At 48.5% G+C, this 27,388-nt stretch overlaps 2 protein-coding genes across 5 annotated transcripts; one reads left to right on the plus strand and one right to left on the minus strand.

Annotated features, from left to right (window-relative positions):
- Positions 1-4,217: 4,217 nt before the first annotated feature.
- BSPRY (B-box and SPRY domain containing) lies at positions 4,218-27,388 on the minus strand. 4 transcript variants are annotated; one of them, XM_053204762.1, is made up of 7 exons: positions 27,158-27,388; positions 22,791-22,889; positions 15,954-16,184; positions 14,821-14,846; positions 9,544-9,668; positions 8,092-8,306; positions 4,218-4,440 (listed from the first exon to the last, which is right to left on the minus strand). In XM_053204762.1, the coding sequence occupies exons 1-7, from the start codon at positions 27,332-27,334 to the stop codon at positions 4,387-4,389; spliced, it is 927 nt and encodes a 308-aa protein (XP_053060737.1). In that variant the 5' UTR covers positions 27,335-27,388; the 3' UTR covers positions 4,218-4,386. The 4 variants fall into 4 exon arrangements, with proteins under 4 accessions (XP_053060737.1, XP_026890692.1, XP_026890691.1 ...); XM_027034891.2 differs by lacking the exon at positions 4,218-4,440 and having other exon boundaries at positions 6,943-8,306; positions 14,821-14,843; XM_027034890.2 differs by lacking the exon at positions 4,218-4,440 and having other exon boundaries at positions 6,943-8,306.
- On the plus strand, positions 4,547-5,757 carry HDHD3 (haloacid dehalogenase like hydrolase domain containing 3). Its single transcript, XM_015076097.3, has one exon. It carries the CDS (start codon positions 4,547-4,549, stop codon positions 5,294-5,296), a length of 750 nt encoding a protein of 249 aa, XP_014931583.1. The 3' UTR covers positions 5,297-5,757.

Consider the following 27,388-nt stretch of genomic DNA (forward strand, 5'->3'; position numbering starts at 1 on the left):
GTGAGGCCACAGCCCACACAGGATAGGTCAAGGGATGAAACCCTCCAAGGAGGATTTCTGCCATCTGACTTAGGAAACTATAACCACTAAGCTCTACACCCAATGTGGGGCTTGAACTCATGACCCTGAGATCAAGAGTCGCCCACTCTACCAACTGAGCCAGCCGGGTACCCCAAGTGTACCCATTTTTGAACTAGCAAAGCAGAAAGAAGCTTGTTTCTGGGGAGCCTGGGTGGCACAGGGTTAAGTGTGTTTCTTTGGCTCAGGTCATGATCTCACTGTTCACAGGTTTGAGCCCCATGTCAGGATCTGTGCTGGCAGCTCAGAGCCTGGAGCTTGCTTTGGATTCTGTGTCTCCCTCCCTCTTTGCACCTCCCCCGCTCATGCTCTCTCTCTCTCTCTTTCTCTCAAAAATGAATAAACATTAAAAAAAATTTTTTTAAAGCTTGTTTCTTGTTTCAGAACAGCAGGGACCTGCCCTTGGCTTTTCTGCGACACTCAAGTCTCCTTTATCTCTGTTGAAATGTTACTCAGAGAAAGAAAAAGGCAGAATGTAAAGGACAAACGGTAAAATGAGGGCCACGTTCACATGGATTACAAGGGACACACCTGCCTTGTGCAACAGGTGCCCCGGGTTGAAATAGTTACATGACCGAACAAAATCCTGAACCTCTCAGGAGACTCAATTATCTGAAAAGAATCATCTTCTAGGGGGTGGACAGACGGCCAAAACAGGTGAAGCAGAGTGGGAGAGACAGGCTTCCATTTATGGGATGAATAAATTATGGGAATAAAAAGTACAGCATAGGGAATACAGTCAGTGATGTTGTAATAGTGTTGCATGGTGACAGGTGGTAGTTACACTTGTGAGCACAGCTTATGCTGTGTATAAAGAAGTTGAATCACTATGTTGTTCACCTGAAACTATGTAACATTGTGTGTCAACTATACTCAGATTTGTTTTTGATTTTGTTGTATTGTTATATTTTAAGGAATTTCTAAAGTAAGCCCCAACGTGGGGCTTGAATTCACAACCATGAGATCAAGAGTCACATGCCCTACCTACTCAGTCAGCCCAAGGCCCCTAAAAAATTGAAAGAAAAAAAAAATCATCTTCTCAAAGAGCTTTTTTCATGTGATCTCATTTAATCCTGACGTATGGAAAAACTGAGGTTCCGTGGACAAAGTTAATTACCTTGGAAATTAACTTAGAAGCTGGCCTGGACTTCAGTTGGAAGTTATTTTGTCCAATCTCCCAATTTTGCATATTGGGGACTGGGGCCCAGAGAGGAAAAGAATTCAGTGAAGGGCTCACCAAGAATCAGGTGGCAGAGTTGGGACCAGAACCTAAGGAAATGCGCTTTAGGTGACCCTGGAACCTGAACTCCCTTCTGTGAAATGCAGATGGGCCTCTGGCCTCCCACTCACCCTTTCTACTTCCACTTTCAAGCTCCCCCTTGCTGTCTGTGACAGCACTAGGGTCTGTGACTCTGCACTTTGTATTTCCTCCCAGGCCTGAGCCCAGTGAGGGTCAGGTGGTTCTGAATGAAGCGAACAGACCAGCCTTAGAATATAGGAGGAAGTTTTGTTTTAAAAAGAGGGGGTGGGGTGCGGAGAAGAAGGAAGAAAAAATATATGCAGGTTTGTGTGCTCCTAGAAAAATGATAGCATAATAACCAAATCTGCTACTGCAGCAACCCCTAGGGAATAAGGGGGTGGGGGGTGGGGTGGCAGAGGCCCTCCTTTTCTCCCTGCCCCCATGAGCCACTGCCCTAGCTCAGTAAACAGGCTGGGGCCCCAGCACCTTTGCTCTCCCAGTTTTCTCACCTGCAGTACTCGTCCCTTAATCTTCACCAGGCAGCCATTCAGATCTTTGCCCCTCCCCTAACCATCTCACCCAGAGAGGCCCCCACACTGTTCTGACGCCATTCTCTTTTATTGCCTGTATAGCACTCATCACTATCTGAAATCTTATTTACTTGATCTGTCTGCCCCTCTCATGTTCCATGAAGGCAGGAATCCCGTCTTTTCTCCCCTACCGCATCCTCAGTGAAGGACAGAGTCAGAGCAGAGAAATGCTCAATGAGTCGTTAGTGAGCGAGATTGGGCTTTTTAGTTTGCACAGTTTATACTTTTAAACATTTCTGAGGATGATTGTTTTATATCAAATGAAAAAAAAAAAAAGCAGCTAGATTACTGCAGAGGACCCTAACCTCAGCAAACTGCCTTGGGTTAGACAAGTTTCCACGTGAAAGCAATTCCTTCCTAGTACCGACTGGAGACTCAAACCAGAGAGGGACAGCGCCCTGTCCAAGTCCACACAGCACTCAGCAATCCAGAAGGGGACCCAAATCCCCCTCTTCCCAAGTCAGCCTGGGAACCTCCCGGGGGCGTCCGGATCCGAGAACGGCGGAGGGGTGCGGGGAGGAGGAGAAGGGAGAAATCGCACAAAGGGGGATAAGAGACAGACGACGAAGGCGGGGCAGGCAAAGAGGAAGGAGAGTGTGCAAGGTGACCGGGAGAGGCGGGGTGGGGCGGGGCGGACCGGGAATGAGAGGGTGTGGGGTCTCACGCACGGGTAGAGAGGGAGACGGAAAGGAGAAGGAAGGCAGAGAAGTGCAGTGCGGGCGGGTGACCGAGGGCGCCGCACTGAGGCAGGTGAAGGTGCGGCGGGAGGCGGAGAGGACGGGAGCCGGGAGAGGCTGTAAGGAAGCGGCCGGAGGAGGAGCGGTGAAGGCCCAGGGCCGGGGGCGGGGCGAGGAGGGGGCGGGCCTCTGGCCCCGCCGCGCGGTCGGGCGCCTGCGCGCCTCTTCCGAGCCGCCGGGGTGGTGCGGCCTTCCCTGCACCGGCTTCACTGCGCAGTAAGTGGGTCCTGAGCCCCGGGGCCGGGAGCCGGGGGCGGGCGCCGAGCCTTCGGGGCGCGCTGGAGCTGAGAAGGGGCCCCAGGAGCGCGGCCGCAGCCACGTTACGCCCCAGGTCACGCTGCAAACAGCAGCTGTAGAGATTTCGCTCTAACAGCGGGTTACCTGGACTTTGTCGCCATCGAGCCCTGGAGGTGAGAAGGAAGGCCGAGCAATTCAGGCGTGTAGGCCAGAGCCCTCAGCCCCAGCTTCCAGAAATGGGAAATGCTGTGGGTCGGGAGCCAGAGCTCGTTGTTCTAGTCTTCGCTGTGCCACTGACTTCCTGCGTGGCTTTGGGCGAGTTCCCGCCCCTCGCCGGGCCTCCATCTACCCACCAGTAAAGTGAGAGAGGGTCTTTGGATGGGTCTCCATAATTTCCAGATTCATTTAAATTCATTTCCTTGACAGACTTCCCCTAAGGCTTGTCCCCAGATTCACCAGCCCTTCCCTTCCTCAGCGGCAACTTTTGGCTGTGCTCTGAACTTTGGCCCCTCAGTTTGGGACTAGACAACCTCGGACTGTCTGGAATCCAGTGTCTGGGGCAAGAAGCTCCACCCAGCCTCTGGACCACAGGCTGAGGAATTCGTTTCTTGTGCATGGAGTCCGTGATCCTTTCATTGGCTCTGCACCCAGGCAGGCCGACCTTGTTACCTCCAGTGAAGATGAAGCTGGGGCTCCGGCATAGAGTCAGGACTGGGCTTCTCTGTCTGCCTTTTGTGCAGATTCACCAAAACCAGATTGTTTTAAAATCCACATTTGTCTAAGCATGATGCAGTGGAAGGGCGCACTGGTCAGAGTCTGGAAGTTTAGGTTCTGGTGTTGGCTGTGTCACAGACTCACCTTAAGCAAGTATCTGCCCCTCTCTGGCTCATTCTTCCCAAAACAAGGGGTTGGTCACATGGTCTGCGTCTGTGTCTTTGGCATTGTTAACAATAGTAATAGCAATCATAACTGTTTCCTTACCTTGACCTACAAGGCCCTGCCTCAGCAGCCCCCATCTACCCAAAGCAGCCAACTTGCTGTTGACCTACCTCAGGGCCTTTGCACTTGTGGTTTCCAGTGCAGGAACACTTAACTACCTCTTTTTTCCTGCATAGTCATTCTTCAGATCTCCACTGAAACTTGACTTGCTTACAAAGTTCAACAAACTAGATGGGATCCCTGGGTTTACATCCTGGTGGCACATGCTGACTTCATTATGCTTAAGTGTTTGCATAGTTCTTTGTCTAAATGCCATAAGGGCTGGAAATCTATCCTGTTCCCTAGTATCTAGTGCACAGTAGGTGCCCAGAAATTTGTCGTGGAATGAGCGGACGATCTCATTTAATGCAACAATCTGGTGAGGCTGGGACATGGTGCTCCTCTTCCATTAGGAGACAGATTCAGAGAGTGACACTCCTAGGGCCACACAGTCAGTTGGCAGCATCAGAATTTGAACCCAGTGTGTCTCTGACTCCAAGGCCTGAACTTCCACATCACTGCCATCTCATTCCAGGATCTTCTGCTGTGAGGAAGTGCCAGCAACTCTGACACACAAGGCCTGGAAAGAGAAGACCTTTAGGTTGTGGAGGGGGTCTTGTCCGGCTCAGGTTCCCTTTAACCCCTGGCAGACCTGGGGTGGACGTGCCCCCCCCTCCTGCAGACGCATGGCACATCGGCTACAGATACGACTGCTGACATGGGACGTGAAGGATACGCTGCTCAGGCTCCGCCACCCCGTGGGAGAGGAATATGCCTCCAAGGCCCGGGCCCACGGGCTGGAGGTGGAGGCCGCCTCCCTGGGACAAGCCTTCAGGCAGGCGTACAGGGCTCAGAGCCTCAGCTTCCCCAACTATGGCCTGAGCCAAGGCCTCACCTCCCGCCGGTGGTGGGTGGATGTGGTCTTACAGACCTTCTACCTAGCAGGTGTTCGAGATGCCCAGGCTGTGACCCCCATCGCTGAGCAGCTGTACGAGGACTTCAGCAAGCCCTTCACCTGGCAGGTGTTGGAGGGGGCTGAGGCCACCCTGAGGGAGTGCCGAAAACGAGGTCTGAGGCTGGCAGTGGTCTCCAACTTTGACCGGCGTCTAGAGGACATCCTGATGGGTCTTGGCCTGAGGGAATACTTTGACTTTGTGCTGACCTCTGAGGCTTCCGGCTGGCCCAAGCCCGACCCCCGAATTTTCCGTGAGGCTTTGCGGCTTGCTCAGGTGGAACCGGCAGTGGCAGCCCATATTGGGGACAGTTATCCCTGTGATTATAAGGGGGCGCGGGCTGTAGGTATGCACAGCTTCCTGGTGGTCAACCCAGAGCCTTTGGATGCTGCCATCAAAGACTCTGTATCTCAAGAATGCCTCCTCCCCTCACTGTCCCATCTCCTGCCTGCCCTTGACCACCTGGAAGTCTCACCCCTGTAACTTTGAATCTGATGAGGGAAGTGGCTGGGCCCAGCAAACGCTGCAGAGAGCCCCTTCTTTCCTGAGATCTGGCCTTTGCCCCTCTCCCTGCAGCGTCCAAAGGCACTGTGACTATAAAGCAGTGAAAACAGGGCTTTTAGCCCTGCTCCAACCTGCTTCTGGTTGCTGAAGTTGTTCACACCTGTGTCTCTTTCCCACCCCCTCACCTACAAGATTCACCGAGAGCCCAACTAGCTTCAAAACCAGGCACTGTCGGGGCGCCTGGGTGGCTCGTTTGGTTAAGGACCAGCACTTGATTTTGGCTCAAGTCATGATCTCACGGTCGGTGAGTTAGAGCCCCACCTTGGGCTCTGCACTGTCACTGCGGAGCCTGCTTCGGATTCTCTCTGCCCCTCCTGTGCTCGTTCTCTCTCAAAATAAGTAAAATAAACTTTTTAAAAAATTATAAAAAAAAAACAAAACCAGGCACTGTCAAACTTTGTATTAGCAGCAGGGCCCTTTTGTTATGGGAGATCTTACTGGAACCCCAATATGCAAAACAGGAAAAGTGAGAAACTGCTAGAGCTGAAGCAGGTCCTAGAGCCCCTCAGTCGGGCCCTTGAAGCCTCAACTCCCTAGAAGTGGAAGTTCAGAGGAGCTTAGTTTGGAAATTGGGGTGCTAAGCTCTGCTGTAGGGACATGCCCTCTAGGACATGCTTCTAGTGTTTGCAGGATTGTAGACAAGGAGCACCATAATTAGTCATGAGAAGAAACTTCATTTCCGCTTGCCACGTGTTAGTCCTTTATATGCATATAGAACCCTCAGTAAATAAAACACCCTCAAAGCTACCTGATGGGCAGAGATAGTGTGACCTCCACTTTACAAATGAGAAACCGATTTAGAAGGAGCCTGCCTGAGGTCACAGGTAGTATGTGAGAGAGCCAGGGTTCTGATTTAGGCATGCCTGACTCCAAAGCCCTTGGCTTGACCAAGGCTCTCTGGAGCAAGCAGAGAGCTGTGTTCCATGGGACATGGTGCAGTGGAGATCCTGGTAGAATAGGGAAGATTTTCTAGAGGTCAGTTTTGAAGGGCACTCCAGTCGTAGGTGTTCGCACTGGGGGCGAGGGGAGGACAGCACAGGGAACAGGGACTGGAGCTTGAGGTGACAGGAGTGTAGGAAACGGGGAGTCGTTGGAGACTGAAGGACGGACGTAAGCTAGCTAGGTTTTAAAGATTCCATGTCTTAGGGGCGCGTGGGTAGCTCAGGTCAGTTAAGTGCCTTTGGCTCAGGTCATGATCTCGCAGTTTGTGAGTTAGAGCCCTGCATCAGGCTCTACAAACTTAAGAGTGGAGAGGGCTCTGACCCCCATCTTTGAGCCCAGGGGCCTGAAGTTGTAGGTAAGATTGCCTTTGAACCGTGTTCCCAGATAAAACCACTGTGAGGACCACTGGTCTAATATGACCTCAGAGAACAGGAAGGGACTTGCCCTCGGTGCCAGCCATGCAGGGCACGAAACCGTCTCAGGGCTCTTTTGGCTGTGTGCGCTGAGCTGGGAATGCGGACGCGGGTGAGGAAGACCTTGATTTCCTAGCAAGTGCACCTCTTAAGACGTGAGCTGGCACTTGGGAGATTTGCCCAATTACCAGCAAAGAACATGGAAGAAACTTCAATCTTGTAAAACCTTTAATAACATACGTGTTCGGTAAGGCTGGCCCTCTTACTCCCTCAGCTCTCTCTAGGACTTGAAGCCCTTACCCCAGGTCTCCACATTATGTTGGGCAGGGAGGGGGGGGTTTGGTGGGGGAAAAGTTCGTCCCTGTGACCACAGGTGGGCACAGCCGAGCTCAGCTGCCAAGTCTGAGGCAGAGCTGCCAATGGATGTGCTGCGGTCGAGTTACCTGTAGGTAGGATCCCTTCAGTCTTCTGAACCATCAGGCTGGACCTGGTGGGACACAGCGCCCCCCTGTGGCCAAGAGCAGCCTAGCAGGAGTTTGGGATCCCTTTCAGGTTGTCCTCGTGTGCTAGAAAAAGATGTTCTCTCTGTGCCTTGTCAGGAAAAGGACTGAGAAGCACCAAACTGAGGGATGAAAGAGTTTCAGCCACAGGACATGCTCCAAGCTGGGGGCAGAGGGCTGGAAGGCTGTGCTTTCCCAGAAGAGTCTACCACATACACCCAGGCACCTTTCCATCCGTCCATACATTCGCCAAATATTTATTGCACAATCACTAGGCACCAGCCACCATGCCGGATGCCAGAGATAAAGTGGTGAACGAGACACCCTCGGAGGAGCTGATGTATGGTGGATTTGTGAGAGACTAAGGCCAGGGAGTAGCAGGCCTACTGTAGATACCTCGCACTTAACAGCTGTACCCAGATCTGAAATGGATCCCTACCCCTCCTAAAGCTGTCCCTTCAGGGCAACATTTGGGAAAAGGACACTGGGCAGGAACATGGCCTGGAGGCATAGTAGGGAGGAGGCCTGGGCTCCCCGTGGCCAAAGGTCAGCGGATGATGGAAATGGTCTGGTCGGCCACGGCAAAGACCGGGAAGAGGGGCCCAGAAAAGGGCGCGTGGTGGGTGTGGAGCACCGTACCCGAGGCCGGCTCGTAGAACAGCAGTTCCTGTGCCTGCAAGTCCAATAGCACGCCCAGCTGGGCGGGGCAACGCAGCAGTGCCAGGGACTCGTGCTGCCCAGCGTGCGAGAAACGAAACTCCTGGTCATAGCGGGAGAAGACCCAGGAGAAGGCGTTGTGGCCCAGCCGGGAGTCATTGCCAGAGCCCTTTCGGGGCAGCTGGCCTAAGGCCACACCCACCTTATAGGCACAACTGTTCTGGACGTTCACCATCCAGGTGTGCAGCCCAGCCTGGAAGGAGGTGGCGGCCAGGGCATTGGGCCAGTGGTCAAAGCGCTCCGGGCCATCTGCACAGGACTTGGACTTCTTGGCATTGAAGGTCAGGGTCCTTCGATCGTCTGACAATTGCAGGAAGGGGCTGACGGTCCTCTCATCAATACGCACGTCCTCTGTGCCTGCCAGAAACAATTCTCAGAGTTGCCCAAGGCCAACCTCAGCCCTAACCTGGTCCTGCCAGGCAGCAAAGGGCTCCCTCACCACCCAGTGGCAGTGTTACCTCAGGCAAGCCATTTACTCTCTCTGAGCCTCAGTTCCCTCATCTGTAAAATGGGGATAAATAGGACTTACCACAGGGTGGACATGAGGACTAAATGAGATGATACCTACAAAGTGCCCAGTATTAATAGGTGCTCAATAAATTGTGGCCATGATAACAGTAGTTACTATTAGTCCAGGATCCTCATCTGTAAACTAGAAATAAGGCCCAGAGAGGAGAAGCAAGTTGCCCAAAGTCACACACCTAGTTGGGAGCAGGGCAAAATGAAGATTTTGTTCCTACATCTAGCATCCGGCATCGACTGCAGTGATTCCAGCTGGGCCTATCTGTGGCCTCCAGATCAGACCTGTCCTGGGGGAATGACCCCTGGGAGCCAGGAAGCATCAGATACGCACTTTTCCAACAACTAACTAAGTGGGACTGCTGGCAAATTGGGCACTCTCTGATACCAGCATCTACAGAAGACAAGCTATAGCTTATACTAAAAATTTTAGGCTAACCCATGGGGGAGGAGGGCTAAAACTGAGGAAAAATTCAATCCGTTAACCAAACCTCTCTGTGAATCGTGCAAACACGACAACTAGGAACACAGAAGCTTCCATCTAGCTTGGGGGATTCTGCTTTGAGAACTTTAGCACTAGGAGGGAATTCCTTCAGGGAAAGACCATGTGGCATTCACATCTGAGGCCTTAGCATACGGCACAAGGCCAGGCCACGGTCTGCCTGAGTCAGCAGCGTTTAAGTGAACAAGTGAGGTGAATCCAGGCAGGGCCGTTCTCGCTCCAGATGCTTTCCAGTTGGCCATCAATGATCTCTTTTTAAAGAGAAACTAAGGTTCCAATTAAGAATACTGAGCTGTCCCACTAGGGCAGGACATAGATGTGATTTCTGGGAACAAGACATCACTTAGGCCCAACAGAGCAGTTTAGTCTGGAAACGGAAAGGACCTGGCCCAGCTGCCCCAAGCCCGTCCAGAACCTTGGCTCCACCAACAAGGCTGCATCCAGCGTCACTCGGTGCTTAGCTACCGAGCCAGATGCTCTGGTCCCCAGCCTGACAAGGCAGCAACCCCCCAGCCAGTCAGCCAGCCAGCCAGCCAGGTGTTGAGCTGATGCTGGGCCCTAACAGCTCCTAACCTGAGAGGGACCCGAGAACCGCGGTCACCCAGAGTTGGGTAAGTAGTGAGCTCCGAATGCACTTCTCATTAAAGTTTAACTTGTCCGACTCCTGGGGATCCAAAATGCCTTCTGCTTCCTCAGTCCTTGTGGAGGAAAACAAACAAACAAACAAACAAAAAACTAGACAGAAATAAAATCCTCTTCCCATGAGGGTGACCCCAAGATTGGCAGCCAGCCCCACACAGGAGCCCCCAAAGGAGGTTTGAGCCAAACAGAAAAACGGGTTTTCCCCTTATGCCCCCCCCCCCCACCGGAACATTAATTCCAGCCAGGCAGATGATTTCCAGGGAAGTAAATATTTGGTGCCAGTGGTAGAACTTGGAGTCTGTCTGCTCTGCAGGGGAAGCAACCTGCTATGTCTCTAAGTTAGCAGCAGAGCAGGGATGCGACCTGAGCCTCTTACACCCCAGTCTTTCCACTCCCCCATCCTGTGCAGAGAAAATCTCACCTCCTTCCAAAACCTACTGCAGCAAAACCTATTGGTTTGGTCAGAAGGTACAGCCTCTCCTCTGCTCTTAAAATGCAAACACCTTTGAGAGATCCCACAAGAAGGGACTATCAGTTATCACCCGAATCATAAATAAGTTCTGGTGCTTTGCTCCCAATAGCTACCTCTTCTTGGCTCAGAAGGGCACTGGGTTTGGCTGGAGGGAATATGGGAACAGAAGATGCCTAGGAGGGGAGAATTACCATTTATTAAGTATCCAGGTTTTCTCTGTAGAATCTCACGTAATCTTTGCTATAACCTGGGAGGTAGTTGTTATCCCATTTGACAGGAAAGAACAGAGATTCAGAGAACGCACTCCGCTTAAAAAGGGGAGCTGGGTTCAAGTGCTGCCTCCATGCAGAAATAGAACAAACCCAGTCTGGAGTCCAGGCACTCCTCAACATAATTTCTCCCTTGATCTAAAATGAAAGTGATTAAGGGGTGTAGGACAAAGTGAGGGTCCATCACTGAGCTTTGCAGACACCTGAACTGGGTGCTGAGAAAGAGCTCTGCCACCGCCCCCAACCCTGAGATCAGGCAGCAGTTCTGAGGGCACGCACTCTTCCCCAAATCTCCTGGCCCTGCCCACAGTGAAGGAGCAGGGAGAGAGGGTGGGGCATGTCTCCTTAGGGATGCAAGCTCTTTGCGAGACTGTCACTGACTGTCCTGGCTTGGGAGGAGCAAGATGGACAGAGCCCTAGGAAAGCTGAGAGCAGGCTGTGGTAACAAAGGCCCTTTGTGGTCAGGACAAGAGACGGTCTGTTGCCATCTTCTCAAAGCGCTGAAGTTGGGGCTGGAGAAGCCCCAGCCATCAGGCGGGGAGGAAAGAGGAGCGCCTGTGTTGGCAGCGCTGAGCTAACCCAAGGCAAAGCTGGGGCCAGTGGCAGACACTAGCGTCTAGACAACCAGCTGGTCCGGCACCCCATGGTTCAGAAGGGGAAACTGTGACCCCAAAGGAGTGGGAGTGCAGTGGGGCTGAGATCCGAATGCCTGTCTGTGCAGCCGGACCTGTTGCTGTGGCAGCCAGGGCCGAGCCCAGACGTGGATGTGGCACCAGCAGATAAATCAAAACTGAGGGATATTCTACAAAACTGTTCTAGGCTCTTTAAAAGTATTTTGTTGTTGTTGTTGTTTTAAAAGGCTAAGGAACAGGGGTGCCTGGCCAGCTTAGTCAGAGGAACAAGCAACTCTTGATCTCAAGGTTGTGAGTTCGAGCTCCATGTTGGGTATAGAGATTGCTTAAATAAATAAAACTTAAAAAAAAAAAAAAAACAAAGGCTAAAGAACAATTCCAGATTAAAAGAGACCAGATTGGGTGGGTGGGGGGGGGGGCACCTGGGGGGCTCAGTCGGTTTAGCGTCTGACTTTGGCTCAGGTCATGATTTCATGGTTCGTGAGTTCGAGCCCAGGGTCGGGCTCTGTGCTGACAGCTCGGAGCCTGGAGCCTGCTTTGGATTCTGTGTCTCTCTCTCTCTCTCTGCCCCTCCCCCACTTGCACTCTGTCTCTCTCTCTCTCTCTCTCTCTCTCTCTCAAAAATAAATAAGACATTTAAAAAGAGAGAGAGAGAGAGAGACCAGATGGTTCAGGAAACAAAAACCATACCAAACACTTAAGAACTTTTGTGGCACAAATGGCAACATTTAAATACAGACTTTATGTCAGATATAATAGTATTATGTCGACATTAAATTTTCTGAAGGTTCCTGTAGTTGTGTAAGAGATTGTCTTTGTTCTTGAGAGAGGATGCTGAAAAAGGTCTCACTTTCTACAACTTACTCTCAGATAGATCAGAAAAAAAAGTGTTAAGTATTCACTCATTAAATAGATAGGAAGCGAATGACCAACAGACCAAGAAAGAGAGCAGATGTGGCAAAATGTTAACAATAGAGCTTTCTAGGGATAGTTTGTTGTACTATTTTTGCAACTCTTCTCTATGTTTGAAATATTTCAAAACAAAAAAATCAAAGATCAGGTTTTTTTTTCAAAAACACAGAGCAACTTGAAATTAAAGACAGGACAGTTTTAGAGGAAGATGAAGAAGGTAAAGGAGAAAGGAAAGACTAGCAGACGTGTGGAATGATTCTAAGAGGGAAAAAGTAGGAACAAGCTAAGCCTTTAAAGGAGACAATAAAATTGGGGGCATCACTTCACAGACTTTCCAAAGAGTGACATACATCTATACATACTGATATGGAGAGATTCCAAAAGAACCTGGTAAGTTCAAGAACAGCAAGTATAAAACAAACCAAACTGGTTAAAAAAAAAAATTTTTTTTTTAGGGGTGCCTGGGTGGCTCAGTCGGTTAAGTGTCTGACACTGGATCTTGGCTCAGGTCATGATCTCGCAGTTCGTGAGTTCGAGCCCCATGTCAGGCTCTGTGCTGAGGGCACGGAGCCCGCTTGGGATTCTGTCTCTCCCTCTCTCTGCCTCTCCCCCCACTTCCTTTCACAAAATAAATAAAAAAATTTTTTTAAGTGGTAACCACCCCTAGGATTCTATCTACATAGGAAAGTCCACAAGACACACACATCTGACTGTTAAAACTGATCACCTCCAGGGAACAGGATTGGGAAGGGGTGATGGAGACACTTACAATGTTTCAATTTTTTAAGTAATCTCTATGACCAACATGAGGCTCAAACTCATGACCCTGAGATAAAGAGTCACATACTCTACCATCTCAACCAGCCAGGTGCCCTGAGACATTTGAAATTTTACATGTTTTTATATTGGTGGCATGTTTCCTCTTTCTCTCATGCACATGTATTACTGCTGAAATTTAAATATAAAAATAGGGCCACCTGGGTGGCTCAGTCGGTTAAGTGTCCAACTTTGGCTCAGGTCATGATCTTGTGGTTCGTGAGTTCAAGCTCTCTCCTAACAGCTCAAAGCCTGGAGCCTGCTTCGGATTTTGTCTCCCTCTCTCTCTGCCCCTCCCCACTCACACTCTGTCTCTCTTTCTCTCTCTCTAAATAATAAATAAACATTAAAAATTTTTGTAAATATAAAAATGTATAAGAATGGGGGCACCTAGGTGGCTCAGTCAGTTAAGCATCCAACTTTGGCTCAAGTCGTGATCTCACAGTTCATGAGTTTGAGCCCTATATCGGGCTCTCTGCTGTCAGCAGTCTGCTTCAAACCCTCTGCACGCCCCCCTGCCCTCCCCTGCTTGCATGCTCTCTCTCTCTCAAAAATAAACATTTAAAATATACAAGCATGGTCTGTGCTCCTCAAGTACAGCTCTGCAATCTCTCACCGAAGACGTAAGAATTTTTTTTTTTCTTTTTAAAAAATCTGCTCTCTTTCTTGGTCTGTTGCTCATTCTCTTCCTATCTATTTAATGAGTGAATATATGACACTTATTTGTTTTCTGACCTATTTGAGAATAAGTTGCAGAAAGTGAGACCTTTCATGTCTAAATACTTCAGCATCTTTTTCTCAAGAACAAAGACAGTCTCTTACACAACTACAGAAGCCCTATTAAGTTCAGAAATTTAACGCTGACACACTACTATTATATCTGACATCCAGTGCATAGAAACGTGGCCACTTGTGCCACAGAAGTTCTTAAAAGTGTTTGGTGTGGGTTTTTGTTTGTTTCTTGATCCATCTGGTCTCTTTTAATCTGGAATTGTTCCTGAGCCTTTTTTTTTTTTTTTTAAAGTTTTATTTAAGTAATCCCTACACCCCATGTGGGGCTCAAACTCACAACCCCGAGACTGAATCACATGCTCCTCCCACTGAGCCAGCTAGGCGCCCCAAGAATTTAATTTCTTTGCCTGGAAAATTACATCTTCTTGGCTACTTCCTCAGGCTCTTAGCTCTCAGCTTTTCAGGACCTAGGAAGAACTCGGTGAAATGCTTTTATAACTGCTTAATTAAAATGCAAATTTTGAGTGGTAATACAGACTTAAGTTTCAAAGATTCTTTTTTTTTAAAGTTTATTTATTTGAGAGAAAGAGAGAGAGGAAAGGAGGGAGAGAGCGGGGGAGTGGGGGGAGAGAGAGAGAGAGAAGATGCAGGGAAGGAGCAGAAAGAGACGGAAAGAGAGAGAATCCTAAGTAGGCTCCACGCTGTCAGCGCAGAGCCCAACGAGGGGCTCAAACTCAAGAACTGTGAGATCATGACCTGAGCCGAAATCAGGAGTCAGATGCTTAACTGGCTGAGCCACCCAGATGCCCCTCAAAGATTCTTTTGTCAGAGAAGGGGAAAGTGAGGCAGGGAAGACAGCGGTGGGACAGGTGTCGGGTATCGGTCCATGCCCCAACTCTGGGGCTTAGGCAAGTCCCTGCCCATCTTGGAACATCAGTATTTTCATCTGTAGATGGGGGATGTAAAACACTCCAACAGGGTAACTGGATTTTTTTTTTTTTAACGTAGGCTTCACACCCCACATGGAGCCCAACATAGGGCTTAAACTCACAACCCTGAGCACAAGACCTGAGCTGAGATCAGGAGTCGGATGATTAATCGACTGAGCCACGCAGGCACCCCTGGGTATTTTTTTTCATAGGATAACATTTAAGAAAGCCCATGGCCAACCTCTGATTAATAAGTATTTATTTCACTGCCCTTCCACATGGATCTAAAGCCGTTCTCCAAGTTAGGGGCAGGAAGACTCCTATCCGTGGAGCATGACTCCAGGGAAGCCACTCAGCTGCACGCCTTGGGCTTTCTCCCAAGAGCAGCAGGGCCTGAATGCAACGGTTTCCGTGACTGCCCAAGCAAATTACGGGGCCATACTCACCTTTCAAAAATCTCCTGTTCCTTCTGCTGTGAGAAAAGAAAACAGAGTCAGGCTTGGAACCAGGACGTCAGCAGGTAGTCAAGACTTGAACATACTCAACTAGCATATGGAGGACATGTGCCATGTGGACAGACCCTAGGACAAGAATGCTATTCCTGCTTGAAGACCCAAAACAAAGCTATCTGGGTTCTTCTCTGCGCACCTTCCCATCGTGCACTCAGAATGAATCACTGTCTGCTGTGCCCCATGGCATCCCCAGTTTCCCTAAGTAACACTTGAGGACACTCACATATTTACTAACGTTTCACCCCCACCAAGACTGTCAGCTCCTAGATGGCTGGCACTCTTAGTGAATCCTCTAATGTGACTGTCCCAGTGTTCGGGACAGAATGTACTCTGTCCCTGAAAGCTGTGTGGCTAAATGAATGCACAATCTAGGGCATTCCACAAACTGCCCTACTTGAACCGCAGTGAAGAACAGCTCAGTTGTTCCACATCCTCACTTCTCTTTGTGGCATGTTTACTCGGATGTCAAACCAGCCCATTAAAACAGCAAGTATCTGCATATCTATATAAAGTATTTTGCAAGGATATGTACCAAAATATTAACGATAGTAGTTTCTGGGTGGTCAGATTAAGGACGTCTTGTCAGTTCCCTCCCCCTACACCTTTGTGAACCCTCTCTACCTCTCCACTTCCTTTAATGTAGCTGCTCCTCTTATCTCTCAGGCTCCAGCTTCTGAGTTACTCCATCCAGGAAGCCCACCCTGACCACTGCCACCCCCAAGCCTGGACTGTGAGGTCCTCTACTATGGGCCATAACCCTCCATTATCCTAGTTGTCAGTTTGTGTATTTCTTAAAGCTGTGGGGTACTAACAGCTGTATCCTATAACTCCACCCTGTGGCACAATGGCACATAGCAGATACTCAGTAAATACTTGCTCACTATTGAAAGAATAGCTGTCAGGTACAAAAAAAAAAAAAAAAAAATCCATATAATTTTATTCCCTTGCTTCATCCCTGCTTCAAAGTATCCTTATCTACCCAACTCCTACCTCATAAACATTCTCGATGTTTTAAACTTTGGGGGTATTTGATTCACTGGTTGTGTCCTCACCCCTGCCTGACTTACAATCAACTGGAGGTCATCCAGGTGGGTGAGCATGTCCACCAGGCTGGTCCGGATGGTGTCGAGCTTCTGCAGTGCCTCAGTCCAGTGTACTCGCTGTGTCAGGATACTCTGGTGGGCCCGCTCCTCTTCGCCGTGTACCCGTTCCAGCAACCGCTGCTCCTCACTCTCGCACAGACTCCTCACCAGACCCAGCCTCTGGATGACCAGTTCCCGTGCCGCGCTGGCCGTGCTCTGATGAGGGATAAGACAAGGAATCGGGTCCTGGCGAAGCCCGGTCAAGATGAAGAGGACTTGGGCTCAGTGTTTAGGAATGCTGGGATTGATTTGCAATGTCCGCCACGGGCACGGTAATGGAAGAAACTGTGTTTAAGCCATCTCAGCCTTAAGAGTTCCCAAATCTGGTTTAGGGTAAAGAAATGTGAGATCCAGACATCCAGGTCATATCTCACAGAGGCAGGATCACAGAATCGAAGAGCTGGGCATGGTCTAGAGATCAACTAGAACCCATTATCTCCCAGCTGACAATACCAAGGCCAAGGGACCAAGGTCAGAGAACTGTAGAAGTGCGGAGCAGAAGGCCTACAAAGTCATCCCCATCAACAGGATCCATACCAACAGAAGTCCAGTTGATATTCTGACTCTGTCTGAGTGAAAAAAAGCTCATTACTTCCTAAATCTGTCCACTCCAATGGCTTCCTTGGTAGAATTCTTATCTGTCTCACAGGAGGCACGAAATCAATTCTCCAGTGACATTGATGTGACTCCTAGTAATTAGCACAGTGTCTGGCACACAGGAAGTACTCAAATATTTACTGAATGACTGAGGGGAAAGTTTTCCTGACTAAGTCAAACATATCTTGGTAGCACTCACAGGCCAAGTGCAGGAGATAATGGTCCCTGCTTTACAGAAGAAACAGAGACCCACAGTTTGCCCAATGAAGAGGAAGAGAATGAATGGCCTAAGTGAACCCAGGAGTTTGGACTCCAGTTTCAGTGTTCCCTGAGACCACATAACCCAAGTACTTAGGAAATCAGGCTTTAGACACTGTGCCTAGATTTAAATCTTAGCCCATCTACTTACCACCTGTGGAACAGTTGAGCATGTTAGTTACTTGTCTTCCCTGTGCTTCAGCTTTCTAATCTGTTAAATGAGTAGAATAATAGTACCTACCTCATAAGGTTATTGTGAGGATTAAACGAGTTACTACATACAAAGTTAACAGAACAAAGCCTGGCACATAAGTGATAACATGAGCTGTTGTTCTCTCTATCCCACCTTGCTGCCTTGCCTACAGAGGTGGGTGTCTGTATTCAGTGTTTGTTCTATGTATGCGATCAGGTTCAAGAACAGACCCTCGCCCGAGATGCATCAGATATTCTCCGACTAGAAGACTGTAATCAATTTCGATACATTTCTTCACTCTTTCCCAGAAAAGGATAGTAGAGAAAAAAAACTTCCCTTTCCAAAGATACGCCAGAATAAACTAAACACCATCCTAAAACCAAACACAGAAATGCTGGGAATAGTCCAAAGCATCCTTTTAAAAGTGAAGGTGCTCTGGCAGCTAAAGGAAATCCCCTGGGGTCCAAAAGTAGAAAGGAAACTGAAAAGCAGAGTAATTGAGAGCAGAGACTCAACTGCCCTGAATGCAGCTTGTGATTTATTTTAAAATTTTACACTCCTTTCAACTTACCATGTCCCAATAAAGACATCTCTAATCAGAAATGGAATATTTCTTATGAATGGGAGAATTTATTAAAAGATGTACTTTAACTAAAATATTGGACAACATGTAAGACCAGAGGGGTTACTAGGTTAAAGCATTCTTATGGTACTTGTATTACTCAGGTTGAGTCATTTGAAACATTAAATATTTGTGTTAAAATCTTAATGGTACCAAAAATAGACCATAAGTAGAACGTATAACTTTTTTTATACGTTTATTTTTGAGAGAGAGAGAGAAAGAGAGAAAGAGAGAGAGAGAGAGAGAGAGGCAGACAGAACACACCGGGGAGGGGGAGAAAGAAAAGGGAGACAGAGGATCCAAAGCAGGCTCCAGGTTGTCAACGCAGATCCCGATGTGGGGCTCAAACTCACAGTGAGCTCATGAGATCATGACCTGAGCAGACGTTCAACCAACTGATTCACCCAGGCACCCCAAGAATATAGGCACAAAGACAGAGGAGGGGTTGATTAACCCAAAAGACAAGAAAGGAAGAAAAAGCATAGAAACTCCTATATGTTTCTACTATACAGAAAACATAAAATGATAGCTATAAATCCAAGTGTATCAGCAACCACAATAGTGATAAACTCCCTAGGTAAAAGGCAGAGATTATCAGATTAAATTTTTTTTTTCAGATTGGATTTTTTAAAAAAGGAAACAAAACCCAGTTATAAGACACACCTAAGGGGCATCTGGGTGGCTTAGTCGGTTAAGCGTCCGACTTTGGCTCAGGTCATGATCTCGCGGTCAGTGAGTTAAAATCCCACGTCGGGCTCTGTGCTGACAGCTGAGTCTGGAGCCCGTTTCGGATTCTGGGTCTCCCTCTCTCCCTGCCCCTGCCCCACTCACACTCTGTCTCTATCTCAAAAGTAAACAAACATTAAAAAAAATGTTTCTTTAAATAAAAAAATAAGATACACCTAAAATGTAAGTACATAGAGAAGTTAAAGGAAAGAAAACCAAAATATGGACAGAATTATTAGGAAAAATAGACAAGTCCACAGCATGATGTGAAACTATAAATGCCCCTGTCAGCAGTCAGTAAACCTAGCAGAAAAAAATATTGTTAAGTACAGAGAAACATTTACCTAAAGTGACCATGTTTTAGGGTATAAAGCAAGTCTCAACAAATTTCAAACAACTGATATGCAGACTATAATGCAGTTAAGTTAGAAATTAGTGGGAAAGGGGCACCTGGGTGGTTCAGTGGGTTAAGCATCTGACTTCAGCTCCGGTCCTGATCTCACAGTTCATGGGATGGAGCACGTCATCCAGCTCTGCGCTGACCGTGCGGAGCCTACTTGGGTTCTCTCTCTCCCCCTCTGTCTACCCCTCTCCTGCTCATGCTATCTCTCTAAGTAAATAAATAAACTGTAAAAAGAAAAAAAAACCCAACAACTTATAACTGAATGAAAATTTGCATCAAATTTGTGAGAGGTACCTCTAGCAATACCTAGAAGGAAATATTTGGCCTAAATGCTGACCTTGAGAAAGAAGTCATACTAAAATGTATAGACTGTGTTCAGCTAAGGGAGTTATAAAACAATGGAATATATTTTTAAAAAATTAGAAAGAAAAAAATTTGAAAGATAAGAGGAAAGGGGCGCCTGGGTGGCTCAGTCAGTTAAGCCGAAGTCCGACTTCGGCTCAGGTCATGATCTCACGGTTCGTGGGTCCAAGCCCCACGTCGGGCTCTGTGCTGACAGCTCAGAGCCTGGAGCCTGCTTCAATTCTGTATCTCCCTCTCTCTCTGTCCCTCCCCCACTTGTGCTCTGTCTGTCTCTATCAAAAGTAAATAAATGTAATAAAAAAATTAAAAAAAAAAAGAAAGATAAGAGGAAATAACAATATACTTATATTTAAAGATACAAAAGAGGGGTGCCTCGCTGGCTCAGTCGGAAGAGCATGCAACTCTTGATCTCAGTGTTGTGAGTTCAAGCCCCACACTGGGTGTAGAGATTACTAGAAAAAATAAACAAACTTAAAAAAAAAAGAAAGAAAGATACAAGAGAGGATCAAAATACTAAAAGCCGGTTCTTCAAAAAGACTAACAAAACAGACAAAACTGTGGCAACTTTAATCACAATTTAAGAACAACTTTATGCCATTAAATTTTAAAATAGACAAAATATATAATTTATCTAGAAAAAATTTACTAAAACCAAAGAAAAAGAAAGAATACTATAGTCATGGTTGGAAATGAGTCAGTAGTTAAAAATCTATCTACAGGGGCACCTGGGTGGCTCAGTTGGTTAAGTGTCAGACTTCAGCTCAGGTCATGATCTCACAGTTCGTGAGTTTGAGCCCTGCCTTAGGCTCTGTGCTGACAGCTCGGAGCCTGGAGCCTGCTTTGGATTCTGTGTCTCCCTCTCTCTCTGCCCCTCTCCTGCTCACACTCTGTCTCTCTCTCAAAAATAAATAAACAAAAAAACAACAACAAAAAAGAATTCATTAAAAAAAAAAAAAGAAAAAAACCTACCTACAAAAATAACACCAAGCCCAGATAGTTTTACAGGAGGTGTCACCAAATATTCAAAGCACAATGATTCCAATCTTAACACAAATTCCTCCAGTGAAAATAGAGTTCTGTTTCCCAACTCATTGGATAGAGTTTATATAACCTTGACACCAAAATATGAAAAGGACTATAAGAAATGAAATTCATAAATTAATCTCATTCCTGAGTATAGATACAAAAATCCTTTTTAAAAACCCAAACTAAGATTAGCAATCCAAACTCAGAATTTTGTACAACAATGATACAGGGGATGGAGGGGAGGGGGTTTGGTGATAAAAGGGTAACACAGGGGATCCTTATGATGGAACCATTCTGTATCTTGGTTGTGGGAAAGGTCACATGAATCTATACATGTGATAAAACTGCATAGAACTAAATACACACAAACAAGAATTTAAATGAAAACTTTAAGGAGGTGCCTGGGTGACTCAGTCGGCTGAGTGTCCAACTCTTGATCTTGGCTCAGGTCATGATCTCAAGGTTCGTGGGATCGAGCCCTGGGTCAGGCTACCCATCTACCTGCACCTGTGTCCATATACTCTGCCTTCCATTTCTATGGATGAATGCCCATGCTCTTACCTCTGGGTAACTCTCCCCCATGGTAAATGGCCGCCCCATCCTCCCAGCTCTCAAGTAAAAAAATTTAAGGAAAAAAAAAAGTTAAGAGTTATCCTGCCCCTCCTCTCCCTTTCTTGCCTGCATCCACTCCATCAGCAAATCTCACTGTTTCCCCCTTCAGAATACACATAGAATCCTGACACTCCTCACCATCACTCATATCCACACGACTCTTGACTTTCACCTGGATTCCTGTACCAGCTTCCTGCTCAGTCTCCCTGCTTTTACCTTTGCTGCCTATGGTCCCTTCTCAACACAGCAGCCAGAGTGCTCCTTTTTAATCTTAAGTCATGTCATCCTACTGTGCTCAGAAATTTCTAGTGACTTCCCACCTTACCCAAACAAAAGGGCAAAGCCCCTCTGGATGCTATCCACCTCCCCCCCAACTCCCTGCCTTTCTGACTTCACCTCCTATTGCCTTCTCCCCTGTTTACTCTGTTTCAACCTCTCAGGCCTCCTTGCTGCTCCTCCAACGTGCCAGATACGCTCCCACCTTAGGGCTTTTGCACTTGCCATTCCCTCTTTCTAGAACTCTTCCCCCAGATATATGGTCCATTCTGTAAACTTTGTATCAATACAATATCAATACTTAATTGGGTCATTCCTGATCACAGCATCTATAACTGCAACCCCTGTTCTCAACAAGGAACATCCTTCCTCCCATATTATATTTCTCCATAGCCCCTTTCAACTTTTGACATAGCATGTATTTATTGTTATTATCCTTCCCTCCTGACTAAAATGTAAGTTTCACAGAAACAGGATTTTTCACATGTTTTTATTGTTCACTGTGGAATCTCTAGCACACAGAACAACAGCCCGTGGCATGTGGTGGGTACTCAATAGATTTGTTAAATAAATACATAGATGATGAAATGTGATAAGTATACCCCTTGAAGTCAGCATCTGCTACACCGTACTCAGGTCCTAGCCAGTGCAGTTAAGGCAAGAAATTAAGGGGCTCCTGGATGGCTCAGTTGGTTGAGCATCTGACTCGGCTCAAATCATGATCCCAGGGTCCTGGGATCGAGTCCCACATCGGTCTCCATGCTGAGTGTGGAGCCTGCTTAAGGTTCGTTCTCTCTCTCTCTCTCTTTCTGCCCCTCTCCCTGGCCTGCACTCCCTCCCTCTCCCTCCCTCTCTCTCTCACTAAAGTAAAAAAAAAAAAAATTTTAATGTTAAAAAAAAAAACGAGAAAAAAAAGGATAGAGAAAAAGAGAGAAACCATCATGCTAAGAGAAGCAAAAATGGACACAGAATAGTTTTGCTCATACTAGTTCAACTGGGTTTCCTTCTACACAATCAAAAGAACCTTGACTAAGACAGTGTCAAGCCTGCTCCATGTACATGTTGGGGAGGGGAGAGGACGTATAAAAGAATTCATAGCCCCTACCTGTGGGGGACATACTTGAGAGTGAAGATGCAGCAGTGGCAATGGGGCAACGGAATAAAGGATCCGCAGTGGGGGTAGCAGAAGGAGCACTGGCCTGGGAGTCCGAAGATCCAGACCCTGGAACTGACTCTGGCAGGAGGCTGTGGATCTTGGGCAAGTCACTTAACCTCTATGTGGCCCATTTCCCCATCTGTAAACAAGGATGTTACTGCCACCTACTGCGTAAGGCTGTCATCAAGAATACTCAGTGTAAAAGTCCTGAAGTTATTTTGTAAATCAGGGGCTGACCACGAAATACTTAGATGGTGGAAGAATGCTACCCTTCCTGATCCTTTACCCCAAGAAAGTCGTTTTCCAGCAGTATTTGCCCCAGTGTGGTACTGGGAATAGTCCTCTCTGCCCAGATGGCAAAAACCAAGGCTCAGAGAGATGGGAAACCGTCCTTCCTGGGCATCCAGTTTTGCTAGTAGCACAGTTTGAGTCTGTGAGGTTGGGAAGGGATCCTAGGCTAGTCCATGCCCCTAAGGCTAGAGTCTTATCCTAGGAGGGGTCCAGAGTAGAGGGGAAAGATAACTACCTACCACTGCTCCCTGGTTCTTTCCTGGCAGGACCTCAGCCACATACTTGGTGATGCTGGCACTCTGAAACTGCAGCCTCTCACACTGGTCCACAATCTTGTTCTGCAATACAAATGACACCCATGGCATCTTGATCCTCGTGGATCCATTCACTCTTTCCCAGTGATTTTCCCCTTTTACCCCACCTCAGCCTCACACCCACCGTCCTATCCCAGACCTCATTAGTACTAAAAACTATAGCACCTGAAAAATCTTCATTTCAAGAGTTCCACACCCTGGGACACCTGGGTGGCTCAGTTGGTTAAGGGTCTGACTCTCGATTTCGGATTTCAGCTCAGGGCATGATCTCATGGTTCGTGAGTTCAAGCCCCACATAGGGCTCTGTGATGACAGTGCGGAGCCTGCTTGGGATTCTCTCTCTGCCCCTGCCCTGCTTACCTGCTATCTCTCTCTCTCTCAAAATAAATAAATAAACTTAAAAAAAAAAAAAAAAAAAAAGGCCCACACCCTTTCCACCACTTCCATCACTAACTCTAGATTCTCCAGTCCAACAATTCTTTCTTCAGCTTAGCGGGAGCCGCCAGTATATCAGTCTTACCACTTTCAGTGTTCATCACCCACTTTTTTGGTGATTCTCTCCTTATTCTGAAACCGTGGTTCAACATTACAGTCACTTTCCTGCATACACTCAATGCTCCTTTTTTTTCTTTCTTTTTTTTTTTAAATTCTTTTTTTCAACGTTTATTTATTTTTGGGACAGAGAGAGACAGAGCATGAACGGGGGAGGGGCAGAGAGAGAGGGAGACACAGAATCGGAAACAGGCTCCAGGCTCTGAGCCATCAGCCCAGAGCCTGACGCGGGGCTCGAACTCCCGGACCGCGAGATCGTGACCTGGCTGAAGTCGGACGCTTAACCAACTGCGCCACCCAGGCGCCCCACTCCTTTTTTTTTCTTAATGTTGATTTATTTTGAGAGAGAGAGAGAGAGAGAGCAGGGGAGGGGCAGAGAGAGAGAGAGGGAGACACAGAATCTGAAGCAGGCTCCAGGCTCTGAGCTGTCAGCACGGAGCCAACATGGGACTCGAAATCACAAACTGTGAGATCATGACCTGAGCCAAAGTCAGAGGCTTAACCGACTGAGCCACCCAGGCGCCCCTCACTCAATGCTCCTTCTAACCCAGCTCCCCGATTCTCCACAACTGAGTGGAAGAACATGGCTTCTCAAACGGCCTTTCCCTAAATTATCCCCGTTGGTGAAACAACAAAACCTCATTACCCTAACCAAACCCCAGGAGTTACTCTCCAACCCTGCATGTATTCAATCCCTCAGCGAATCCTATCAGCCCCAGCTCCAAAGTGTCTGTCTGTCTGTCTGTCTCTCTCTCTCTCTCCCCTCTGGCCACTTCTGGTCACCTCCACTCTTGCTATTCTACCCAGATCATCATTATCTGTCACAAAAGCCGCTATCAGAGCCTCCTCACTGCGCTTGGCCCCCACAGTTAGCCACTGCCACCTTGTGTAAGGAAATTAGGTCAGGTCATGTCCCTGTTCAAAACCCTCCAATGGCTTTCCAGCATCCTCACAGTGAGATCAAGCTTCTCACTTTAGCCAACAAGGCCCTGTCTATTGTGACTCTGCCTGTTGTTCCAGTGTCACCTCCCAGCACTCTCCACGCCGGCCTTCTTCCTGTTCCATAAACACACCAAAACTTGTCCTGACAACAGTGTCTTTGCACCTGTGGCTCCTCCTGCATCCAGTAGTCACTGTACCCTATATACACCTATCTACAAGTCCCCTCCCCCACTCCATTCAGGGTCACCCCTTCTCAAGCCCTCTCCGGCCACCCCCACACACCATTCCCTTACTCTGCTTATATATCTCCCTTGCATTTAACACTCTCTACCTGCATATTATGTGTTTGTTTACTTTTTTGTATTTTTCCCCCCACCACTGGAACAAGAGCACCATGACATTGACTTGTTCTCTATGGCCCACTACCTAGAAGAAAGTTCCTCCTACACATAAGAGGCCCCGAATAAATATTTGTTGAATGAATGAACATCCACTTCTTTGACCCCACGAAGTTCAGCGGTCCCCATCCCCCAAAGCTGGGAGCATTCCCCAGGAGAGAGTTGTTAGAAACAAGGAAGCTGAAGCCCATAGAAGTAACTTGTCCAAGAAGATACGGCCAGGCCCTGCTTTTCCACTCCATTTCTCCAGGAACTTGAACTCCTTCCTGGCCAACAGCTCCTCCACTACTTCCCCTTGGAGCTTTGCCCCAGTTCCATCTGTCAAAAGGCAACTCAGCTCCTCTTCTAGGCAGCCCTTGCAAGGCCTTCCCCCAGCCCCACAATCAGGAATTAGTCTTATACTTCGCTGGTCCAAATACTAAGTGGAAACAAACAAACAAACGAAACACACACACACACACACACACACACACACACAAATACTGGGCTGGCTGGGAGGAAGCTGTGATCACCACACGCCACAGGGCCAAAGAAATTGAGACTAGCTTCCAAAAAAGCTGCAGGACAAGAATCCAGAAGGGAGGAGAGAAGTTGAGCAGGTGCCCAGTTCAGTGACCATCTTGCCCTGAGGCAAAATGTCTTTGCTGGCTAGAAGGACAGCAGAAAGAGTGTGCAAATGCCATAATATGCTCAAAATTGGAGAAAGGGCAAGAAACGCCTCCCTCCAGGCAGAGGAGAAGAATGTGCTTAGGGCTTCAGGGGGGTTCAGAGAAGGCTGACTTCATTTCGAAACAAGCACCAGGCCTGCCACCCTTGCTCAGCCTTCATCCCCTTCTACCACTCAGATTCAGCTCTGATGGCAACTTTTTAAAAAGGGTTTTATTAAAATCTCACACCCATTAGCATCACTTCCTCTCTCAACGGAAGCAAAGAGGTTAGTGGCCTAGTCAATGACTCCCTTGGTCCAGCTCCTGAATATGAGGAACCTTGGAGGAGTTACTGCCCTGTTCTGGGCCTCAGTTTCCTCATCTGTAAAATGTAGATAGGATACCACTTCAAAAGCTTGGTCTGGATGGAGTGAGATGATGGATATTTAAGTGCTTTGGTACTCATAAAGTTTCTATCCATTATGCAAGTTTATTATACCACATTACCCAAGTTGATTTTCATCACCACTTATTGAGGATGGATAGTGGTGACAGGCAGGACCAACCAGGAGCTTTCAGGGGTCACTGAGTAAGTGAATCCCTCTAAGGCAGTTGGGTGTGTTTATTACACCCCAGTCTGAGTCCCCAGGGAGAGCCCTCAGGGCCTCACAGATGGGCAGAACCTGGGTGAGGGTGGAGAAATCAAGCCACTTAATGGAACGGCAAGGAAATCCCCAGGGGTGACAGCTAGGGCGGAAGGAGGGAGGAAAACCCAGGGTGACTTGGGCTCCTCAATCTCAGCAGATGGGTGGGGAAGGGGGATGGTGATGAAGGTGACCAGCCTGGGGGTAAACTGGAGTGGAGGTCGGGAGAAACTCTAGATTAAGAGGTCCAACAGGAACCTTTTAATTTTTTTTTTTTTTTTTTTTTTAGCGTTTATTTATTTTTGAGAGAAAGAGAGCGTGAGTAGGAGAGGGGCAGAGAGAAAGGGTGACACAGAATCTGAAGCAGGATCCAGGCTCCGAGCTGTCAGCACAGAGCCCGAAGCAGGGCTCCAACTCGGGAGCTGTGAGATCATGACCTCAGCTGAAATCGAACGCCCAACGGACTGAGCCACCCAGGCGCCCCAACAGGAACCTTCTAAGATCCAACCCGCCCACCTCCGTTCACCCAGGTGAAAGCAGCTTGGAGTGCAGTCAAGGCCAACCCCGAAAGGGACAAGAAATCACCTCACCAGGAAGCCTGAAGAGTGGACGAGGGGAGGGGCTTTGAGCCCAGGGGCTGAGGGGATAGGAGAGCCGGGTTTTATCTCAGGTCAGCTTCCACCAGGGCGGGGGATGGGTCACACGCTGTCCCGGGCAACTGGAACAGTGGAACCGCATACTGCCCAACGCCAGGCCCGGCTCTCCCTCCCCAAAACAGCAACGGAGGAGGAGGGGGCAGCTGGATCTACCACTCTGTGGTAGGCTAAAGAGCATTTCACCCATTATTTTAGGTCTATCACACAACAACCCCCAAAACTGCACTGAGGCTCAGAGACGAGATTCCAAGGGAGGTCGGGAGGCGGGATTCGAACTCACGTCTCCCGTGACTCCAGAAGCCACACCCTTACCGCCTCGTTCCACAGCAGTGACACGGCCGAGCCTGGACTCCTGGACCGGCAGCCGGGTCTCCGCCAAACCCCTCACGGCGCGCCATCCGGGCGCCCCTCCCCTCCGGCGCCCCCCGCCTTCCGGCGCCCCCGCCCGCTCACCCGCAGCTCTTCCGCGCGCTCCTCGGCCCGGCGGACGCGGTGCCCCCGGCAGCGGCCGCCCAGCCCGGTGCAGGCGGCGCACACGGGCCGTCGCTCGGAGCAGCAGAACCAGCTCAGAGCCTGGCCGTGCTCGGGGCACAGCGGCCCCGGCTCCGGCCCCGAGCTCTCCGCAGACATGGCCGAGCGCCCGGCGCCTAGCGCTCCACCTGTCGCAGGTGGCTGCTGGGCGGG

The sequence above is a fragment of the Acinonyx jubatus genome, chromosome D4 (genome assembly GCF_027475565.1).
Source record: "Acinonyx jubatus isolate Ajub_Pintada_27869175 chromosome D4, VMU_Ajub_asm_v1.0, whole genome shotgun sequence".
Lineage (NCBI taxonomy): Eukaryota > Metazoa > Chordata > Mammalia > Carnivora > Felidae > Acinonyx > Acinonyx jubatus.